This window comes from Corylus avellana, chromosome ca11, assembly GCF_901000735.1.
Source record: "Corylus avellana chromosome ca11, CavTom2PMs-1.0".
Taxonomy (NCBI): Eukaryota; Viridiplantae; Streptophyta; class Magnoliopsida; order Fagales; family Betulaceae; genus Corylus; species Corylus avellana.
The window spans coordinates 4,527,250-4,549,429 of NC_081551.1; the positions used below are offsets into that span (position 1 = coordinate 4,527,250).

Genomic DNA, 22,180 nt, shown 5'->3' on the forward strand with positions numbered 1-22,180 from the left:
TTTCAATACAAAACACTTACAAAAAAACACTCAAAACATCTTTCATCTTTTAAAGAAAATCGACAAAGTCAAGCCCCGAGACCAGGAGTGCTTCCCATTGGTTTTTGCTCATAAACCTAGCCCGCTAACCCTAACTATGTGTGTTTTATTGCAAATGTGCATAGCGTTCGAGATTCGACCATCTTTCACTTTTATATTGCGTCAAAATATATTTTAAACCAAAACACAAAATACACCTCTTAAAACAAATATCAAAACAAACCCAAAATTCTTCAAAGATAAATCATAAGTTTAGAAGTATATGCAATAGAAATAGAACCCCTGCCCAAGACACAAACAGCTAGAAATTAACACCGACGTATATCTTCATATACCTTCAAGTAGAACAGAGGTATCCCATTATTGATATACGAGAACTTAACCCATTTGAGTGCACAGCACACGCAAGAAATCTCGCAACCCAAAGCCCCTGGTTCAGGCTAAGGCTCATAGCTCTAACCTCCCTCATTAAGGGGGTCTGGAACTGACTCCCAACCCATGTATGGACAAAAACGTGTATGTAGTATTCTGCACGTGGATGGAGCAGTGAGCTAGGCACGAGAACTGAGCCTGAGTTCCTGACTGGTTTGTTGCAGTTGCCATCCGTAGGTCCGTCCCCAATGGGAAATCTTAGAAGGTGCCGTCAATTCACAAGCCTGCAGCTACTTCTTTCTCAGACCCCGCCTGCTTTTTACTGCACCATACACAAACACTACGTTTTCACCGATGCATGCACCCCCCATCGCTTTCCCCTCCTTAACTCTTTTCTTCATTATTGCTCCATCGGGCGTTTGTATATGAGTTTCAAATTATCTGTTAATCAATATCTGATTTATTTTATTAAATGAGCGAGCTTTTCCAATCTTAATCTATTAATTTCATTTTGAGTTTGTGTTAAGTTTGAGAAAACTGATGATTTAACATGGTATCAGAGCTAAAAGTTCTAAATTCGAACCTTCATTCCGTCAAATGACCTCCCATTTAAATTAAATATTTTATGTGTTGGGTCTAACCTATTAAAATGAGAATTTGAACCCAAACGTGAGGAAAAATGTTAACTTAATGATTAAGTAAGTAAATTTACCTCTTCTTATCAGCTTTGGAATAACTAGTAATTTAACAGTGAGTAGTGTAAAAAATTGCCATGCACTTATGTCACATACGTGTAAAATATAAGATCATGAGGTTTACGGTTTAAATCTCTTTGAATATAAATAATTTCTTGGAGTCGACCCGTCAACAAAGCCGGAATACACGAAAGAGAAATTTTCCATCATTAAAAAAACAGTCTTAATATATTAATTTTGTATTGGCATTATGTTAAATTAACAAATCGCATCAAAACTTTTCAACCTTACTATGTTTATCAGCCAAGACTCACGGATATTATTCTACCCCATATCCCACGCGCCGTCTAGCTCTCTGTATTGTACGTACGGTATTCTTGGACTTCCAAGTCCCAAGAGAGGTATATATACGGTGACGATTGGATGGTGTTCGTAGGTGGGGACCGAGGACCCCACTCGCTCTCAGAAACTGGCGGTGACAGCAGCGTGAACAACAGTGCTGTACAATAGCAACTGGACATTTAAGTCAACTGATGTTGAATCTTGCCTTTGGGGAGAAGGATCCTCTCCTCTATCCATTTATGACGTTAAAATAACGTCATAATAAAATTTATCATATTATTATGTTTATGGTTAAATACAATAAACAAATATAAAATTTTAATCATAAAATAACTTTGCTTTATTTATGATGTGGGACGATATTTACCTATATTTTTCATAAAAATAAAAATAAAAAAAAATATCAAAAAAAAAAATATTGGAGCAGCGCCGCTTGATCATAATTTTATCCGTTCTCAGACAATGAAAGTACAAAAGAAAAGATTGTCACAATTCCCGCTGATTGTCAATTTTGTATTAAGATTTTATTTTATTTTATTAGGACTTTATTTCCTTTCTGTAATAAGGTTAAATTTGCTTTAATTATTTTCCTTTCCTATTAGGATTAGATTTACTTTATCTACAAGTATTTCTCTTCTATAAATATGCTTACTTATTTTGTAAAATTGAATCAATTGAATTATTATCAAATCAGAGAATTTTCTCTTAAATACTCTGCAAAGTTTTATCGTTCTTTTAGCCTGCGGGCTTGTTTTTATCTTTTTTGGTAGAAGACGAAGATGCTTCTCCTTACAGAATCAAAGACGCTGCTCTGTTTAGTCACCTTAGTCTTTTGCTACGTCAGTTGGTATCAGAGCAGGTTTTATTCTGTTCATGGCCAATCAGCGCAACAATGACAAACTTCTCAAACAACGTCACTTGTAGGGGAGGGACTCTTTCGAGAGCCAAATTCATGAGGGTATCCGAGCCAGCATTATCCGAATTCGATGGCCAACTTATACTACAACTTCTATAATAATGCCGTTAATGAGAGAGATGTTGTTTCGAGATCCGATTACCAACAATACATCAAGCGATCAGAGGCTCCTTCGAGAGCCGAATTTCAAGAGTTTCGGCAAACAGTAATACAGGAGATACGCCAGATGTGGGAGACGTTTGAACGCATGCAGATGGGTTCCCTTTGGAATTATAGGGATAGTGATGCCAAAGATGACTATGAAATCCGAGTGAAACCCGTTCAGTTTCCTTATGTTGACAAGTTCATTGACGATGATGCAAGTCTGATTCGACATCTCCGTAACCATATTCATAAATCTCCAAATAGGCACTCCGCCTATGAAGAGAATATTAATTATAGTGAAAGAAATGTGAAAGCTACTAATTTGGTTAAAAAAGTGGAGTTGCCGTCTGAGAAAAAATATGTACAGCCACAATCATTGGTTCCAACGAATACATCAACGGAAGAACAGCTATCGCCTCCTCCACTGCAAGTACAACTCATCACAATCACCACAAAAATTGATGATTTTTTTGAAGAAAACGGTGAAGTTGAAGATGACATCCATGAAGAAATCGTCGGAGGAATTTTTCTGGAAGTAGACAAAAAAGAAAAATCGTATCTTGGTGCTATCTATGTAGATTTCTCCAAATACTTTTCTTTGGAGGAGCTACACGTGTCATGTCCCAAAGAAAACTCGAGGACGAGTTTTTTTTCAAGTAGGGGTGTCTGATGTAGGACGATATTTACCTATATTTTCAATAAAAACAAAAATAAGAAAAATATCAAAAAATAATATTGGAGCAACGCCGCTTGATCAGAATTTTATCTATTCTCAGACAATGGAAGTACATAAGGAAAGATTGTCATAATTCCCGTTGATTGTCAATTTTATATTAGAATTTTATTTTATTTTATTAGGACTTTATTTCATTTTCTTAATAAGGTTATATTTGCTTTAATTATTTTTCTTTTCTAATACGATTAGATTTACTTTCTCTACTATAAGTAAGTTTACTTTCTCTACAAGTATTTCTTTTATATAAGTAGGCTTGCTTATTTTGTAAAACTAAATCAATTAAATTAGAGAATTTTCTCTCAAATACTCTGCGGAGTTTTATTTATTTTTTAACTTGCGGGCTTATTTTTAGCTTTTTTAATAAAAGACGAAGACACTTATTCTTGCAAAATCAAAAACATTACTATTTAATTAATTACCATAGTCTTCCTTTACGTCAATTTCACTTAAAATCAGAGGGGTCACATTCTTGAGTTTTCTTAGATCATCAGGGAAGCAACTAGCAAGGGCCAAAGGTGTGATTTTTTTTAAAAAAAATTCCTATATTTAAAATAGAAAAGAAAATTTAAGGAAACTGCCCTTCTAATTTAATATTACAGCGAAATGTAAAAGTTTAGAGGTCGTAAAAAATTCCTTGGCAAAGTACAAAAAAGTTTCTTGAAATAATTGAATAACAATAATGCAGATGTGGTTGATTGTACTTGGATGCAACATGGGCCGTAGACTTGGGGAGTCATAGGTCCTAGGGATAGATTTTCTGGACTATAGGTTCGTCACTTCTTTGGGCTTTTCAAGATACGACTGTACTTGGATGCATTGTATTGGTGGTCCACATAAGAAGTATGAGAAAATTTGATATATATATATATATATATAATTAAAAAAAAAAATGTAATTCTTGCCACGTAAGTTTTAAATTTCTTTTTTGGTTCATTTGTTTGATTCCCTATCATTTCTCAATATCATTTTTCAAAACTAATAGATATCAAACCGCCGCCTTACCCTTTTCTTTATGATTTGTCTTACCCAAAAGGGACGTTTGGCCAAAAAATTCCCTCAATAGGAGGGATTTTTTTTTTTTGACCAAGAAAATGAAACCTAATTTTGGCATATGCAATGGTTGAATTAATCTTGCACTACTAATTAGTAATCCTTTCAAACAAAAATAATCATTGAAACCTGAGCCGCTTTCCACTGCATTGCTTTAAAAGATGTGTTTGGTGTCATTCTCTTATATATTTATTGTCCATATTTTTTTTAAAAAAAATCTATTATTAAATATGTGAAACTCACATGTAAACCGTATGGATTTAATGATGAATTTGCATATTTGTTGTATGGAGATGAACATGAGCGAAACCAGGATTTTTAGTGTAAGGAGACAAACATATATAAATACATTAATACTTATAATTTCTCTAAGTACATGCATTTGTGCGTATTTATGTAAAAGAAAAGCAAATGTTAGTTTTAATCTTTAGCCACTAAGTCACACGGCCCATACCCACTAACCCACTAGGATACTATATGTGCATTTGTGTGTATTTACTATTTAGGTAAAAGAAAAGCAAATGTTAGCATTTGGAGTTAGTCGAATGCTGCAAAACAACTAAAACAAAAAATGAATTAGAATAAGACATAAAAGAACACAATAAAAAAGAAAGTTATTTAATTGTTTTTTTTTTTTAAAAAAAAAATAAAATTAAAAGTGTTGCATTTTAATTAGTACATTGGTTGAAAAAGACACGCCTAGTTCTCACGCTGCCAAATAAATTTCATACCTACCTCTTAAAACACACTAATTAATTTTAATATTATTATCTTTTATTTGTCCTTTTGTTTTTTATAGGTTTATTTATTTATTTTTTTTTTTGTAAAGTCTTAGTGTTACTAGTCCTTTTTTTTTTTTTTTTTTTTTTTGGAACATGTCCGCACAAGAAAGGGGATGTAGATTCGAATTAATGACATCCGCTTCATTAGGCGTGGTTCCTAGGGCTGAGCAAAAACTTGCCCAACCCAAAGACCCGACCCGGGCCGCCTGCCCCCCCGCCTAGTGCGGGTTCAGTGTGTATTTTTGTGGGTTTGGGTTGAGAATATCCAACCTGTGCGGGGCGGGGGGGGGTTTCGGGTTTACTAATATTTCTTATGTGGGTACCCACCCCGACCCACTCCTACTCGCTCCTAAAACACAAAAAAGAAAAGTAGAAAACCTTAGACACTTGAGAAACCCATAACCCTTCGGCCTTTCTCCCTTTCACGGTTCACCCAGCCCTCAAGTCCTCAACATAGCCGTCAGCCGCATCGCACGACCGTCGACTACACCTCTCTCCCATCGGACCCATCTCACTCCCCGCAGCGTACGACTGTCGACCGCAGTCATCGCACCTCTTGATCTCCCATCGGACGGTCGGACCCATCTCACTCCCCGCATCACACAACCGCACCTTTCGATCTCCCATCGGACCCATCTCACTCTCGAGTCTCACCTCTCGATCTCTCACTCTTGCCTCTCGATCTAAGAAGGGCACTCTCTCTCTCTCTCTCTCTCTCTCTCTCTCTTTTCTGTTTGGTTCTTGGGAAAGATGAAATGAAAGGAAAGAAAGAAATATTATCAAATGATTTCCTTTTCTGGGTAGTACTAGAAAATATATGAAGAAAGAATTGTTTATATTTTTTTCTTTTCTTTCTTTTTGGTCAGAATAAATGTTAGAACTTAGATTTTCAAGAATCTGCTTCTTGTAATATTTCTCCCATACTTTTACTACATATATGTATTTCTATCATATTTTTAGTAATTAATTAATGTTTACATCAGCTCAAAATTTTTGTTATGGTTAATAGGTTTGAGTGTTTGACTCTCCAATATTAGAGTTCTTCAGATTATCAATGTAGATATCTTTTCTTGGATATACATATATGCAAATGCGTGTGTGCATTTTCTGCATGCCTATTTTAAAACCATGTGATTGAGTGGTTTAGTTTGATGTCATGTGCTTGAATCGGGATTATGGTATCTGCTAGTCCATTGAGGTTCATGACTTGCTTTTCACTTTTGCCCTAGGAAACCTTAATGATTATGCCTAAAGCCTGTTTATGTAGGACATCTAAAACATTGACAGTTGATTACCATTTTTTTTCCCTCTTTTTGTGTTATAAGATGTCAATAAGAAATGCAGTAAATACTTGTAATATACACTAGTGGATATATATGGAAAAAGTTGTCTCTTTTATTCCATTACCTCTCTTCAATCAAGTGATTGAAATGTAGTGGGGCAGAAAAGTTTTCCTCTTCAATCCTAGAATGCTCCATGTAAAATGCACCCTTCTTCCTTGTCAATGCTTTAATTAAGATATAACTAATTGAGACTTCTCTATGCTAGAAAACTCTGATATGAGCTGTGAAATAAGTTCTGCAAAGGTCTGATTATGTTGGGTTTGATTTTCTTGTTAGGGTTTTATTTTGATAAGCAGTTTTTGTTAAGGATTCTTGTTAGTTGTTAATAATTTATGGCCTGATTATGTTGGGTTTGATTTTCTTGTTAGGGTTTTATTTTGATAAGCAATTTTTGTTAAGGATTCTTGTTAGTTGTTAATAATTTATGATCTGATTATGTAGTATTGATTTTTTTTTTTTCCACTTATTGTAGACTCATGGATGGTCATTCAAGTAGTGCTATTGGTTCTAGTTCTGTGTCATCTATTCCTAACCCTAGTTCAGCGCTCCCACCAAAACCTAAAAAATTTGAGCAAACATCAATGGTGTGGGAACATTTTACCAAGTTAGAGGGGGGTGATCCTAAGGATCCTAAATCACAATGCAAGTATTGTAACAAATTGTTTAGTTGTCACATTAGAAAGCATGGTACAAATGCCATGCTTGGGCATTTGAGGAATACTTGCAAAAAATATCCCGGTAGGTTTGATAAAGATGATAAGTCACAATTAAAGTTAAGTTTTGAGAGTAAGAGGGAAGGCCAAATGGCAATGGGAGAAGGATCTGTTGGTAATTTGGTAATTACTAAATACAATGTTGCGAAAATAAGGGAAGCAATTGCTAAGATGATAATTAAGGATGAGTTGCCATTTAGGTTTGTGGAAGGTGAAGGGTTTCGGGATTTCATGAATATAGTTAAGCCTAGGTTTTCAATTCATTCTCGTTATATTGTGATGAAGGATTGTGTTAAGCTCTCCATGTCTGAGAAGGAAAAGTTAAGGGCAATGTTTATGGCAAATGGGGTTCGGGTTTGTCTTACCACTGATATGTGGACTTCGATTCAAAACTTAATTACATGGTAATCACTTCTCATTTTGTTAATAGTGATTGGAATTTACACAAAAGAATTTTAAAATTTTGTTTAATTCCTAATCACAAAGCTGATATCATTGGGGAGAATATTTTGTCGGCATGCTTGAGTGGAGTATTCGTAACATTTTCACTATCACAATTGACAATGCTTCTACCAATGATGGTTCTTTGGAGTTTGTGAAGAGGAGAATTAGTAATAAGGATGGCGCCATATGAGAGAGTCAGTTTATGCATATCAGATGTTGTGCACACATACTAAATCTTATTGTGACTGATGGTTTGAAAGAGGTTGATGAGTCCATTGTGAGGGTTAGAAGTCCAGTGAAGTATGTGAAGTCTTCATCTGCAAGATTTGACAAGTTTAAGGCTTGTATTGAACGAGAACAACTTGATTTTAAGGATTTGTTGTGTCTTGATGTTCCCACTAGATGGAACTCTACATATTTGATGTTGGAAGGTGCTGAAAAATGTCGAGCTGCTTTCCAACTTATGGAAGAGCTTGATAAGATCTTTAAGCCTACATTGACTAAGGAAAAGAATGAGAAAAATGGTTTGGGACCTCCTGCTTGTGCTGATTGGAGTCGTATTAAGATTTTGGCAAAAATATAAAAAAGCCCCCCCAAACTACCAGCCGTTTTCGATTTAGCCCCTGATGTTCCAAAAGTCATAAAGTAGCCCCTCAAACTACCAAACTTTTGCATTTTGGCCACTCCGTTAGTTTGGACGGAAACCATGGAATGACGTCGTTTTATTAGGGTTAAGTTACGAAAATGCCCTTGTGTATTTTTTTTTTTTTTTTTTTTTTTTTTTAAAGCAGGAGCAAAACGGCGTCGTTTTGCTTAGGGTTCCCTAACTCTAAGCAAAACGGCGCTGTTTTTGCTTAGGGTAGGAGTTGTATATTTTGATTTTATTTTGTTTAGTCTCTCCTTCACGCAGCCTCTCACCCGGTCCCCTCCTTCACCCAGCCCCCCGCAAGACTGGCACACCGATCGTCAGCTTCCCGTTCACCCATGCCTCCGTTGAAACCACACTATCCCTCATATCCAGATGCCCTTCATACAGCAAAACCTTGCTCCTCTTCACCAAAAATTCCACCATGAACTTCACACTCTTCATGAAATTGTCGTGCAGAGCAGCCGCCACATCATCGCTGCACACGTCTTGAACCAACTTTTCCTTCACTCCCAAAGCCTTCTTCACGTCTCCTTTCCTTAAAAAATCAAAAACTATTTCCGTTTCGTACGGGTGATCTTTCTTGCTAAGATCATGCAATGTCGCCAGCCCTGTCATTCTTTGCAACATACTCAGAACGTGGCTTCTTGCGTTTGTTGCCTCTCTCCACTTGCCCATTTTGGTTAGATTAATTGCCTCCCTCTGCAATTTCTCCAACTCATCTCTCTGCCTCTCATTGATCAAACCAGAGTAGTAAGCATTCACAGTGTGAGTAGAAACCTGGTTCACCGAATCCATCAACCTGTTCCCTATAGCGACGTCGACCAAGTTCACCCGCTTTGACGCCGGCAAGTAAGCATTCGCCTTCAAAATATGGTACCCAATTGCTGGAACGAACTTCCCAGCATAACTCTCACTTGCGAAGTATAGCGAGCAAGACTTGAACAGATGGTCTAATTCAATAAACGAAGTGATCGCAGCAAAAAGATGGCCAGCAATAGAAAATTGGTCTCTTGGGCTTCCTGTTCACCCATGCCTTCGTCAACCAGCGGCGCACCGTGTGGGGGGGCTGGGTGAACGGGAAGCCGAAGATCGGCGTGCCAGTCTTGTAGGGGGTTGGGTGAAGGAGGGGACCGGGTGAGAGGCTGCGTGAAGGAGAGACTAAACAAAATAAAATCAAAATATACAACTCTTACCCTAAGCAAAAAGGGCACCGTTTTGCTTAGGGTTCCTTGCTCCTGCTTAAAAAAAAAAAAAAATACACAAGGGCATTTTCGTAACTTAACCCTCATAAAACGGCGTCGTTTCGTGGTTTCCGTCAAGACTAACGGTTTTGACTAACGGAGTGGCCAAAATGCAAAAGTTTGGTAGTTTGGAAGGCTACTTTATGACTTTTGGAACATCAGGGGGCTAAATCGAAAACGGCTGGTAGTTTGAGGGGCTTTTTTATATTTTTCCCTAAGATTTTTCTCAAGTTTCTCAAACTTTTTTATGATGCAACAATTTGAATTTCGGAGTCTTTGTATTGTACTTCTAATATGTACTTTCAAGAAATTTGTAGCATTCAAATACATTTACAAGAGTATATTGATAATGGTGATTATGTATTGAGTGCTATGGCGGAGAAGATGATGGCGAAGTACAATAAATATTGAGGGGATCTTGAGAACAATGATAGGGTTAACTTAATGATGTTTGTTGCGGTTATACTTGATCCACGAACCAAATTGGTGTCTTTAGAATATTGGTTCAAAGATGTTCTTGGTGTTGATAGATGTAATGAAATGAAGAAAAAATTGAAGTCAATCCTTAACAAATTATATGATCACTACAACTCCGGAGAGAGTTTATCTCAAGTTTTACATAGTAGTGGATTGCCTCAAGGTTCCTCAATGAAAATAAAAGAAAATGAAAATGCTAACCTCTACTTCATGAATAAGTTTCATAAGTACCTAACTTCTAAAAGTGATATTGAAAACAAATCGGAGATGGATCAATATTTGATGGAGGATGTTGAAAAAGCGAATGGGAATTTTGATATTTTAAATTGGTGGAGGTGAACTCAACCAAATTCCTAATAGTTGCCAAAATAACACGAGATGTGTTAGCTATTCCCATTACAACAGTTGCTTCAGAGTCGGCTTTTAGGACCGGAGGACGTGTGTTGGATCCTTTTCGAAGTTCATTGGCCCCAAGTACGGTTGAAGCATTTATATGTTCACAAAATTGGTTAAGATCAAAGCCCCTAAATTCTGACTTATATATGGTTGATGATACTGAAAGTTATAAGCTTGATTCAGGTCAATTTTTTCATCATTTATTCATTTTAGTTTGCTTAATATATTTTGTTATTTACAAATTTCATTTATTGGTTTCAATTGATATCGTAATGGTTTTTTTTTTTTTTTTTTTTTTTTTTTTTTTTTTTTTTTTTTTTTTTTCATTCTTTGTAGAAGTAACTTTGAAAAACATTAGCATTTTATTTGAGGATGATTAGTGACTTGAAGTTGAAGTTGCATTTTGGACTTGAAGTTGAGGTTACATTATGGATGATTAGTCATTTACTTTAAGTTGCATTTTGTTGGGTTTTGTTGCTTTTAGTTTGAATTGATGAATTTGTGTTGCTGCTTTGATGTAACTATAAACTATAGGTGTTAAGTAATTTTTTGGTTTGTTTTTTTCTTCATCTTTTTGAAGTTACTTGAGGATGATTAGTGACTTGAAGTTGAAGTTGCATTCTAGATGGTTAGTCATTTTACTTTAAGTTGCATTTTGTTAGGTTTTGTTGCTTTTAGTTTGAAGTAATGAATTTTTGTTGTTGCTTTGATGTAACTATAAATTATGGGTGTTAAGTAATTTTTTGGTTTGTTTTTTTCCTCATCTTTTTGAAGTTACTTGAGAATGATCAGTGACTTCACTGACTTGAAGTTGAAGTTGCATTCTAGACTTGAAGTTGAAGTTGTCTTCTAGATGATTAGTCATTTTACTTGAAGTTGCATTTTGTTGGGTTTTGTTGATTTTAGTTTGAAGTAAAGAATTTTTGTTGTTGCTTTGATGTAACTATAAATTATGGGTGTTAAGTAATTTTTTTGTTTGTTTTTTTCCTCATCTTTTCAAAAAAAAAAAAGAAAGCTAATCATATTTTTATGAAAGCCAAAATATCATTTTTATGAAAGATTGAAAGCCAAAAAAAAGAAGCCAAAATATCATTAGAGGTGTAGCCTTTTAGGCTTAAACCCAACAAAAAGCCCATACTCTGGTTCAAAAATAATTAAAAAAAAAAAAAAAAAAGCCCATATAGGTGTGGCCTAGCCCAAAAAATTGAATAAAAAAAATTTTAAAAATGCCATGCCAATAAACCCGACCCAACCCGCAAACCCGCAAGACTCGCAGCTGTTAAACCCGCACCGCAAATACCCGACCCGCGCGGATCTTGGTCATTGGGCTCGGGTGGTGGGTTGGAAAATTCCAAACCCGCATGGTGCAGGTCGGGTGGAAAAAAATCCGATACCCGACCCGACCCGTGCCCAGCCCTAGTGGTTCCAGCCAATTGAGCTACCTCTTGGGGATAGTGTTACTAGTTCTAAGAGTTCTGTCATCTACGATTATGAAGTTTCTGTAAAGTTTTTTTTTTTTTTTTTTTTGTCTCTCTCTCTCTCTCTAGTTGCCTAGTTGACTAAGAGATGACCTTTTTCTTTTTTTTTAGGGTTAATAACTTTTTTAGTACACCGGTTTTAATATTTTTATTTTTTCCTTCTTAGATTTTAAAACATAACAAATTTGGTACCTCATATATGGGAAAAGACGAAATCACTACTTCTGTTAGTTCCGTCAGTCCCAATTAACGGAAGTCTACATCATCTACGTTTATATCGTGACATGTGTCCTAAAAATTTAAAATAATTAAAAAAATTAAACTTTTTTTTTTTTTAAAAAAAAAGGCGCTCTCAATACTCTTCCTCCTTCCTCTCTCCTTCTCCCTTGTCTACCCAACCCTCCTCCACCTCCTCACCGATCCTTTCCCCAAAAACACCCAAGTCCTCCTTCATGCCCACCCTTTTGATTTCCATACCCACCTCCATCATCATCAACAAGAGCCCATATTCTCCAACAACGAACTCCTTTATTTCCTCTGCTCCCTCTTCATCTGTGCCTTCTCTCTACTTGCCATCAGCTCCATCACCTTCAGTGTCTACCACGACTTCTATGGCCGACCCGTCAAGCTCATCTCCGCCATCAAGTCCGTGTTCACTTCCTTCTTTCCTCTATTGTTAATAGTCATCATTTTCCAGGTAATCGTTTCTCTGATTTGTATTGCTTTTGGGCTTTTCCTGTTCTTGGTCGTGAGAGCGATGGAGCTTTTGGGGCATGAGGTTGAGTATTCTTCACCTTATTTTGTAACGTTTAGTGGGGTTTTGTTGGTTGCTTTGATTATGGTGTTTGTGTATTTGCAAGTGATTTGGTCCCTGGTTTCTATGATTGTGGTGGTGGAATCGAGGTGGGGGTTCGAGCCATTGAGGTAGAGTGCGAGTTTGGTGAAGGGGATGAGAGGTGTTGCGCTTTCTTTGCTCTTGTTTTTTTGAGGGTTTTGCAGGGATTGTGGTGTGGACCGGTGCGGTTTCGGCCGTGGGATTGGATGGTGCAAGTGATGAGTGGAAGAGTTGGGTGTTTGTTGTGCAAATTGTGGTAACTTCCACTTTGCTTATTCTGTTGCTACTGCTTTACTATGCGGCGGCAAACATCCCCAGAAAGATCACTAGCAAAGTCCAAAACAACGGTTTTGATCTGGGTCTTACCGTACTTGGCTTGAATCGAATCTGAAACATCTTTGAGCTTGTCCGGATTCCGACCCACCAAGATCAGATTAATCCCTTTACGAGCCAATTGAAAAGTGAAAATGAGGGTGGCTCGACCAAAATGAGGTGGCCGGCCACCCATAGAATTTTCTTTTTTTTTTTTTTTTGGGAAAAATATAATTTTGCCCCCAAAACTAGAAACCATTTTCATTTTAGCCCCATAATGTTCAAAAAGTGATAAAGTAGTCCACCAAACTACCAACCAGTTGTAATTTGGTCACTCTGTTGGTCATTACCGTGAAATAGGATGAAAAATTCAATACTACGTTGTTTTGATAAGGTTAAATTCCTAAAATACCATTTTGGAAAAAAAATCAATTTAAAAAATGCCTCCCAAAATGACTTCGTTTTGAGAAAAAAAAAAAAGATGGCTCGCCGGCCACCCCATGGCCTATGGGATGGCCGGCGGGCAGCCACCCCAACAGGCCTGGGTGTGGCCGCCCAGCCACCCCCATGGGCTATGGGGTGGTTGGCAAGCCACCCCTAAACCACCGTTTTTTTTTTTCCTCAAAACGACGTCGTTTTTGGGGGGCATTTTTTAAATTGATTTTTTTTTTTTTTTTTCAAAATGGCATTTAGTAACTTAACCTTGTCAAAACGACATAATATTGGCTGTTCCATCAAATTTGACGGCAATGACAAACGGAGTGGTCAAATTGCAACTGGTTGATAGCTTGGGGGCTATTTTATCACTTTTTGAACATTAGGGGGATAAAATGACAATAGCTGGTAGTTTGATGGGCTAAATTATTTTTTTCCTTTTTTTTTTTTTTAGGTTTAATTTTTATTTTTGTTATTTTTCAATTATTTTTAATTTTTTTAGGACACGTGTCGCGATATAAACGTAAATAACGTGGACTTCCGTTAATTGGGACTGACGGAACTAACAGAGGTAGTAATTTCGTCTTTTCCCATATGTGAGGTACTAGATTTGTTATGTTTTAAAACTTAAAGGAGAAAAAATAAAAAGGTTAGAACCGAAGTACCAAAAAAGTTATTAACCATTTTTTTTAAGTTAAAGCTACATATAAATGAAAATGTCATACCCCCGTGACCCGTAACCGCCAGACTCATGAACACGCTTCACCCTCTCAACATAATCTTCAGGCAGTTCCTTTGTGGTGGAAGGAGCTGCATGTGAATGACAAGTGATAATCAGAAGGAAACCGGATGTTTTTTTTTTTTTAATGAATAGAAGGAATCCGGATGTAGCAGTACAAGAAAGCAAGTCCACAAACCTTTCAGGCAGAATGTGTCCATATGCATCACGGGCAGGATGTTGCTGCGGCTGAAACAGGGCGTCAAAGTTCCAGAAGCTGTAAATGAAACAGAGATGAGTATAAAAGTGCATTTGGCAAATTGGACCTTTCAAGTAACGAAATGTAATAACTAGAAACTTAGGGAAGAAAGCATGAGAAGAAAAATTTGGCAGACGAAGCATAGAATGAAAGAAAAAAAAAAAACCTAGAATGCAAATTTGGTAATCTAAGTTCATTGCTCTGTTCAAAACACTTCAAAAGAATATATATTGTGTCTTGTCACGTTACTAAGAGAATATTTCTAAAAGGAGGTTGTGAAGGCTTTGAAAATTATGTTCAAAGACAAGTTCTTCTATGCACATTTAGGAATATATCATACAGCACCTTGTGTACCTCATCCACTGTTCAGAATTATAACACATTAAAATATGTTTTGATAATGCATTTCATGTACCACCTAAGTCCTTGAGTTACTAACACGAAATTCAACTTCGGAATGACCAGATAAAGGTACAAATCCAGAACCTCTTATTACAAGCGCAAATTAACAGTTTAAATTTGCAATGAGAGAAGGCAAGAACAAGTACCTGCTTTCAACAAATCTGTCTGTAGGCATCTCCTCAAACCTGCAGCCAATAGAATACCCAACAAAATAAAAAGGTCAAACTTAATAACAGACGGTACTGAAAACCTTGTTGGACCCTTATAAGGACATCATATATATATATATATATATATATAGGCTTTTAGAAATGCTTTGGGCTGCAATAGACCCCCAAGGTATGCTGTAGGTCCGCCGCCCCCATTGACATGTGGCACGTAACATCAACTTTATAAGGTACTGTTCATAATAAAAAAATAAAAATAAAATAATAATTGATATATAAAAGTAAAAAAATTGTATTAGAAAGTGAAAAAATTTTGTTTTATAATATTTTTTATTTTATTTGAATAGTAGTAAAAAAAAAATAATATAATATAAAAAATGAATGATGTGATATAAAAAAATGAGAATATTTTGATGTTGAATTTTTTTTTTTTAAAAAAAATGAGGTGAATATATAGTGTGTGGAAGTGTAACGTTGTTTATCAAACACTACCTTCGATTCTTGGTCGATTGAGCCTTATGCAAAAATATCTAAATTTCATGTTTTTTATTATGTTTTTCATATTGATCCGTCCCATCTCTTTTGCTCTTTAACTTTCTTTTCTAATTATTTTGGTCTTTTTCTTATTTATCATATTGTTGTCCTTGAGGACAAAGATCCTCTTCATTTGAACAGAAGGTACTTTTTTAAAAAATAAAAAATAAAAAAAATAACAATATTTTTTCTTCAGAATAATGACCATTTAAAAAAAAATGACTATTTTTCTGAAGAAAAATACCATTTTTTTTTTAAAAAAAAACAATACTAAATAAAAAAAGGATTACATAGGATGTTATTGCTTCATTTTATTTATTTATTTTTTAAAATGACCATATAAGAGAAAAATTGGGCCAAAGTTGTGTCTCTATCATTCCTCTAATTTTATAGACTGAATTTGAAGAAATTTTTTCTGTCCGATTAGGTCCCAAGTAGAAGAAGAAGATTAATAGCATTTTGTGAATCTTAGAAATTCAATAGTGGATTTGAAAAAAATATAGATGGAGATGGATAAAAGATGCATAAGAGATGAACAAATATCATTTTTCAAAACTAAGAGCACTAACAATAAATGAGCCAAATGGTACTTTTATCTGAAATAGCTAATCAGATTTGTAAAAAAAACTCACATTGGATTAGCCAAAATAAATGCTACATGTAGTAGCACTATTTAGGGGAGACATTTTATTTTATCTTACTATTTCTCTTCTACCTCTCTTTTTCCAAAATTTTCTCCTATTATTTCTTTCTCCACGTCTCTTTTTTCCAAAAAGTTATGATCTTTAGAAAAACTACAATCCTTATTAAAAATAAAAATAAATAAAATTTAAATGATATTGATAAAAAAAAAAAAAAAAGATAATCGGATGTATGGTGTCTTTTAGAACTTATTAGCTAAACTAGATAAAGTAGGTTTTGATTAACCATTTTGCATAAAAATATACATAAACCATTGTGAATGCTCTAATAGATATCAAACCGCTTCCTTATCCCTTTCCTTATGATTTGTCTTACCCAAAAAGGACGTTTGGCCAAAAATTCCCTCAGTAGGAGGGATTTTTTTTTTTACCAAGAAAATGAAACCTAATTTTGGCACATGCAATGGTTGAATAAATCTTGCACCGCTAATTAGTAATCCTTTCAAACAAAAACAAGCACAAAAGTTTATACTTTCCATTACAATTCCATTTTCTTGGTCTCTCTAATCATATGCAAAGATTTCCGGCCTAAACACGTTTTATATGGCGAAATCCTTTAAGAATTGAATGCTTACTCAAACAATATTATGGCTTGTTACCAAAAATCCATGCCATTTCACCTACCCATTACATCCCTTAAATGACATGCCGTTTTGGCCTAATTCCCTTGTTGGGGGTAACCTAGAAAATCAATTATCAAGCCTAATTTCAATCATTGAGGGGGGCTAACCAAGAAAATCAATTATCAATCAATGAATCATGAGCCAAATCGACCATTAAATATGTGAGGCTCACATGTAAGTGGATTTAATGATAAATTTGCATATTTGTTGTATGTAGGGGTGTTTCAAACGGGGCGGTTATAACTGACCCGCCAACCGTTAATCGCTTATAACCGCTAACCGCTTTATTAGGCAGTTACTAAAAATCGCTAACTACCTAGGGGGATAGGGCGAGATGGTTATAATCGCCTTCATATATATATATATATATATATATAAACATGACTATGTATGTGAATTGTGAAATATATAATGTGGTATGAAAAGTTTTGGGCCAAGTCTTATTCAAAAACATTGGTTGTCCCAAAAAATAGGTATATCGCGTAAAATAAGCCTAAAAAATAAGCCAATTAAAGGCACAAAACATTTAAAAAGCCCAAAAGCCAATATAAAAAGCGTCGGTTATTGGATTGAATAACTGCTAACCGCCAGTTATAAAATAACCACCTAAACGGTTGCAGTTATTAAAAATTGATAATTGCCCAAAGCGGTTGCAATTAGCGGTTAAAGACAATAACCGCTGGTTATAACCGCTTGAACACCCTTAGTTGTATGGAGATGGATAAGAGAGGTGTAGGAAAATAAGAACTAACATTTCTCTTGCTTTAATTACTAAATTTCGCAGTTGCCATCTACTGTTGTAGCATTAACAAACGTGTTAAAAATGTATTATGTACTAAGCTTTCTCAAGATCAACCTAAATTGTAAATCCAATACGTGGACTTAGACCATTTTCGAAATTGTGTCGAAAAATAGAGAGATTTTGTCAATAGCAAAAGCTTGAAAGAGCTTTTTAGAAAAATTCTCAGTTTCAACTTTTATCCGAAACACAGTTTTAAGCTTTTTAGAGTAAACAAGTGAAAAAAAATGTTTTTTTTTTTTTACCAAACGGACCTTTTTTGCTGTTTACACACTAATTTTCAATTGGATTGCTACTTAAACAACACGGTGTTATAATTGCCATTTATCCAAAAGTACAACACGGTGTTATAATTGCCATTTATCCAAAAGTACAACACATTGCACCACCGACAAGTAAATGATGCCAGAGAAGGCTCCTGCATATTTCCATTGACAAGATGCTGGAAGGTTCTGCTAAATGAATTGACCGCAAAAGAAGACACAAGCCATTGATTATTGAGTCACCTTCCCCGTCATAACCTCTTTGACCCGAGAGTTTGAATAGTCCATTCGATAAGATTTGGAAACATTTCAGTGTTAATGTTTGACATTTCCAAACAAGTTTGGCATCTATGCTATATATAAATTAACCTTTTACTTTTCTCAACAAGTGGGAAAAATGGCTTCCTGCTTTTATTTGAACCTTTATTTGGTTTTCTTCCTTTCATGTGTTCTATCTCCTTCCCTTGCACAGACTGCAAACTCCAATCTGCCATTTAAAGCTGTGAATCTAGGAGATTGGCTTCTTATTGAGGGATGGATGAAGCCTTCTCTCTTTGATGGAATTACCAACAAAGATCTTCTGGTATAGAGTTCTTTTCATAGTTCAATCTATTAGAATTGCAGACATATAACTCTAATTTTGTGTGTCTATTTTTGAAGAATATATTATCTGTTATCACTGATTCTAACTCTTAATTTGATATTATGGCAGGATGGAACTCAAGTTCAATTCATGTCAACAAATCTGCAGAAGTATCTATCTGCAGAAAATGGTGGTGGAGCCAATGTGGTTTCTAACCGTCCCTCAGCCTCTGGTTGGGAAACTTTCAGGGTATGTTCTTCCAGACAATTATTTAGTATTTAAGCAAAACATAAATTTATACTCTTGCATTAATTGTCCCTCGTCAAGTCAACACTCCTCTGTCTTCAATAACATGATGCAGTTGTGGAGGGTCAGTGACTCATCTTTCAACTTTAGAGTGTTCAACAAGCAATTTGTAGGGTTGGCAAGCCAGGGAACCGAAGCAAGAGCAGATTCAAATGCACCTGGAAACTCTGAAACATTTGAGATCATTAGGAATGATGATGATCCAAACCGAGTTCGCATAAAGGCAACAAATGGGTTATTCCTTCAGGTACTAATTAAATTTTTTTAATTTTATTTTTTCTTATAAACTTAATTAACTTTTAAAATAAGTGGTGATTTAATAGATCGATGGCGAAATGCATCTTAAACCATATGAAAATAGTAGAAAACTTGGGATTATGTTAAATCCATTTGAAAGACAACTGATTATGGTGCTTCTATGTGTTTTAATTAGGCACAATCAGAAACACTGGTCACTGCTGATTATGGAGGCTCAGGCTGGGAAGATAGTAATCCATCTGTCTTCAAAATGACAATCGTCAAGACCTTGCAAGGCGAATATCAAATCACGAATGGTTATGGCCCAGATAGAGCTCCTCAAGTCATGAGGGTATTGGATTAATATACTAAGATATGCATGTTGGTGAGTTCAGCAAATCCACATGTTAATATGTAAAATGTATATATCTTTGCTTCCCAGGATCACTGGAACACTTACATCACAGACGAGGATTTCAGATTCATGTCATCAAATGGTCTGAATGCAGTGAGAATTCCTGTTGGGTGGTGGATTGCACAAGATCCAACACCACCAAAGCCATTTGTTGGGGGCTCTCTGCAAGCCTTGGACAATGCTTTCACATGGGCACAGTAAGTAGTACTACTCAATCATGTCATGACTACAAAAGGGATGATTATTAATATATGTTTTGGCTGCAAACTTGACTTATCCAGAACAAATATTGTAACATTACTGTAAAATGATTATTTCTCTGAAAAATAATGCAGGAAATATGGGATGAAAGTAATTGTTGACCTACATGCAGTTCAAGGATCCCAAAATGGAAATGATCACAGTGGGGCAAGAGACGGATATCAGGAATGGGGAGCTTCAAATATACAGGATACAGTAGCAGTCATAGACTTCCTAGCACAAAGGTTTAGTAAACTAAATTTCACTTTTACCATGATAAATTACTACTTATCCTATAAGCTTCAGTTGATAAGAAGAGATAAATTTTTCTAACACGTGGAAAGAATTCAAACTCAGAACTTCTAATCTGATAAGTGGGAGTGGTGATTGATGTGGTATTTTTGTGACCAAAAATATCAATTATAAAAATTACCACTCGCAATAGAACGAATCCCGTAGGATAGGGCTATATTGAGGGTGTCGAACCTCAAGGACTAAAGAGGTTTAATTATCAGAATTTAAAAGATTAAAATCAACTTAATTAAAAGAGAATGATTTGTTTGTGTGAATTTGAAGTGCATAAAATAATCGGAAATAAAAGAAGTAAATGTATGAGAGAAAGAGTAGGGTATTGACTTCACCACAATCCGCACATCAATAGTTAACCATATTTAATTCTAGCACTTCATTTTATGCATGTTATAATAAAACATATAAAAATAATTTCATACAATCAACGGAATAGCATAACCCATCTTCGGTTGGCACGGACCGTCTACCTAAATTACACTAAACTAGGGTGTAGTACGATCTGTCTTCCCTAGGCATGGCCTATCTAACCCTATTGATTGCATGCCAATTAAGAACCATTGTATAGCCATCATTCTTATAATCACTGAAAATAAGAATGATTTGAGTTCAATAATAGTAAAATAATTTCTAAGACAAGATAAAAATTTTACTAATATTGAATTGGAATTTAAAGAACAATTGCATTTAATATGAAGAACAGAAGTTAATTGTAGAAATCCTCAGAGTTATACAATCACATGCATAAATTGAAAGACTAAAAATTAAATACAATCAAACCATTATGCTTGGAAAGGGCTACATCAATACCCCACAATTGGGTTTAGCTGCTCATGATCTCCTAAGCTCCATAGACTATTTTACTGAATTTTTGCTCTAGAAGCAGTGTGTCTGTTTACAATGTTTAGAGCCCTATTTATAGGGATTATGAGAACCCTAAAAACCCTGAGAAAACCGGAGAGCAGTCTCCCAGTCCAATTGGGAGACTGAAATCCAAGTCCATGCTGGAGAGGAATTCTTGCCGTGCACTATACGCTCATGTGCGCTCGATCCAAGATTTGGTGCGCTCGAGCTCAGTGCACTCGAGCCTAGCTGGTGTGCGCGCGAGCGCAGGTATGCGCTCGATCCTTGGTTGCAGATGCTCGAGCGCATGTGCGCTCAATCCCAGGAGTGCTGCGCTTGATCCTAGTTCCAAAATGCTCAGCTTTTTGTCTTTTTAAGTCCAATTTCCAAAGGTTTGTCAAATGAAACCTGAAACTCAAAAACAAAACAAAATCAAACAAATAACAATGCTAAGGAATTAACATATGTAAATTAAGGGGCTTGAATGTGCAACATTCGGCGCTTATCAGTGATTCAAAGTGACATATTTTTGGATGTTTCCTAAGACGACAGGCCTTGTTTCTGTGCAGATATGCCAACAATCCAAGTCTTGCAGCAATAGAGTTAATGAATGAACCTGTTGCACCAGGTGTCACTCTAGACGACCTTAAAAACTATTACCAAGCAGGCTATGATGCTGTGCGAAAGTACACTTCAAGTGCTTATGTGATCCTCTCAAACCGACTGGGAGAAGCTGATCCAAAGGAGCTACTCTCATTTGCTGGAAACCTGAATCTGGCAGTCATTGACGTGCATTACTACAATCTCTTTTCCGACATGTTTAACAACATGGATGTGCAACAGAACATCGATTACATCAACAATCAGAGAGCCTCGGACCTCCAAACTGTGACAACTTCCAATGGCCCCCTCACCTTTGTTGGTATGTGCAGTAAACATTTAATTACTGCTCATGATCTTAAAATATATATAGTTTCATAATCTGCATGTGGTTGGGGGGGATTTTGCAGGGGAATGGACTGCAGAATTTGCAAAAGGTGGAGCATCAATGGAAGACTACCAGAGATTTGCAAATGCTCAAATACAAGTCTACGGGCGTGCCACTTTTGGATGGGCCTACTGGGCTTACAAATGTGGAGCGCAACACTGGAGCCTCAAATGGATGATTGAAAATAACTATATAAAGCTCTAGATTCCTAGCCATGATGACTGCTATAGTAGTTTCACTATTACGATTTTAAATAATACCATACCTTTGCTTAATTAGGTCATGATAATGCCTTGTACACCAAGAAATTAGGTGCAAGTTTAATATCATATTAATTATTTGCGTCCAGAATTCACTGTTGTAACTTTCTTATACGTACTGGGGCATAGGAGTG

The 22,180-nt window shown here is 35.8% G+C and overlaps 2 protein-coding genes across 2 annotated transcripts; one reads left to right on the plus strand and one right to left on the minus strand.

Moving 5' to 3' along the window:
- Positions 1 to 5,505: 5,505 nt before the first annotated feature.
- LOC132165918 (serine carboxypeptidase-like 50) lies at positions 5,506 to 13,160 on the minus strand. The gene is made up of 4 exons (XM_059576632.1): positions 12,948 to 13,160; positions 12,391 to 12,487; positions 8,554 to 9,244; positions 5,506 to 5,653 (listed from the first exon to the last, which is right to left on the minus strand). Exons 1-4 carry the CDS (start codon positions 13,158 to 13,160, stop codon positions 5,506 to 5,508), a joined length of 1,149 nt encoding a protein of 382 aa, XP_059432615.1.
- Positions 13,161 to 18,079: 4,919 nt separating this feature from the next.
- LOC132166700 (probable glucan 1,3-beta-glucosidase A) lies at positions 18,080 to 22,109 on the plus strand. The gene is made up of 8 exons (XM_059577569.1): positions 18,080 to 18,448; positions 18,578 to 18,697; positions 18,810 to 19,001; positions 19,188 to 19,343; positions 19,434 to 19,603; positions 19,742 to 19,891; positions 21,368 to 21,720; positions 21,809 to 22,109. The coding sequence occupies exons 1-8, from the start codon at positions 18,263 to 18,265 to the stop codon at positions 21,988 to 21,990; spliced, it is 1,509 nt and encodes a 502-aa protein (XP_059433552.1). The 5' UTR covers positions 18,080 to 18,262; the 3' UTR covers positions 21,991 to 22,109.
- The last annotated feature ends 71 nt before the right edge of the window (positions 22,110 to 22,180 follow it).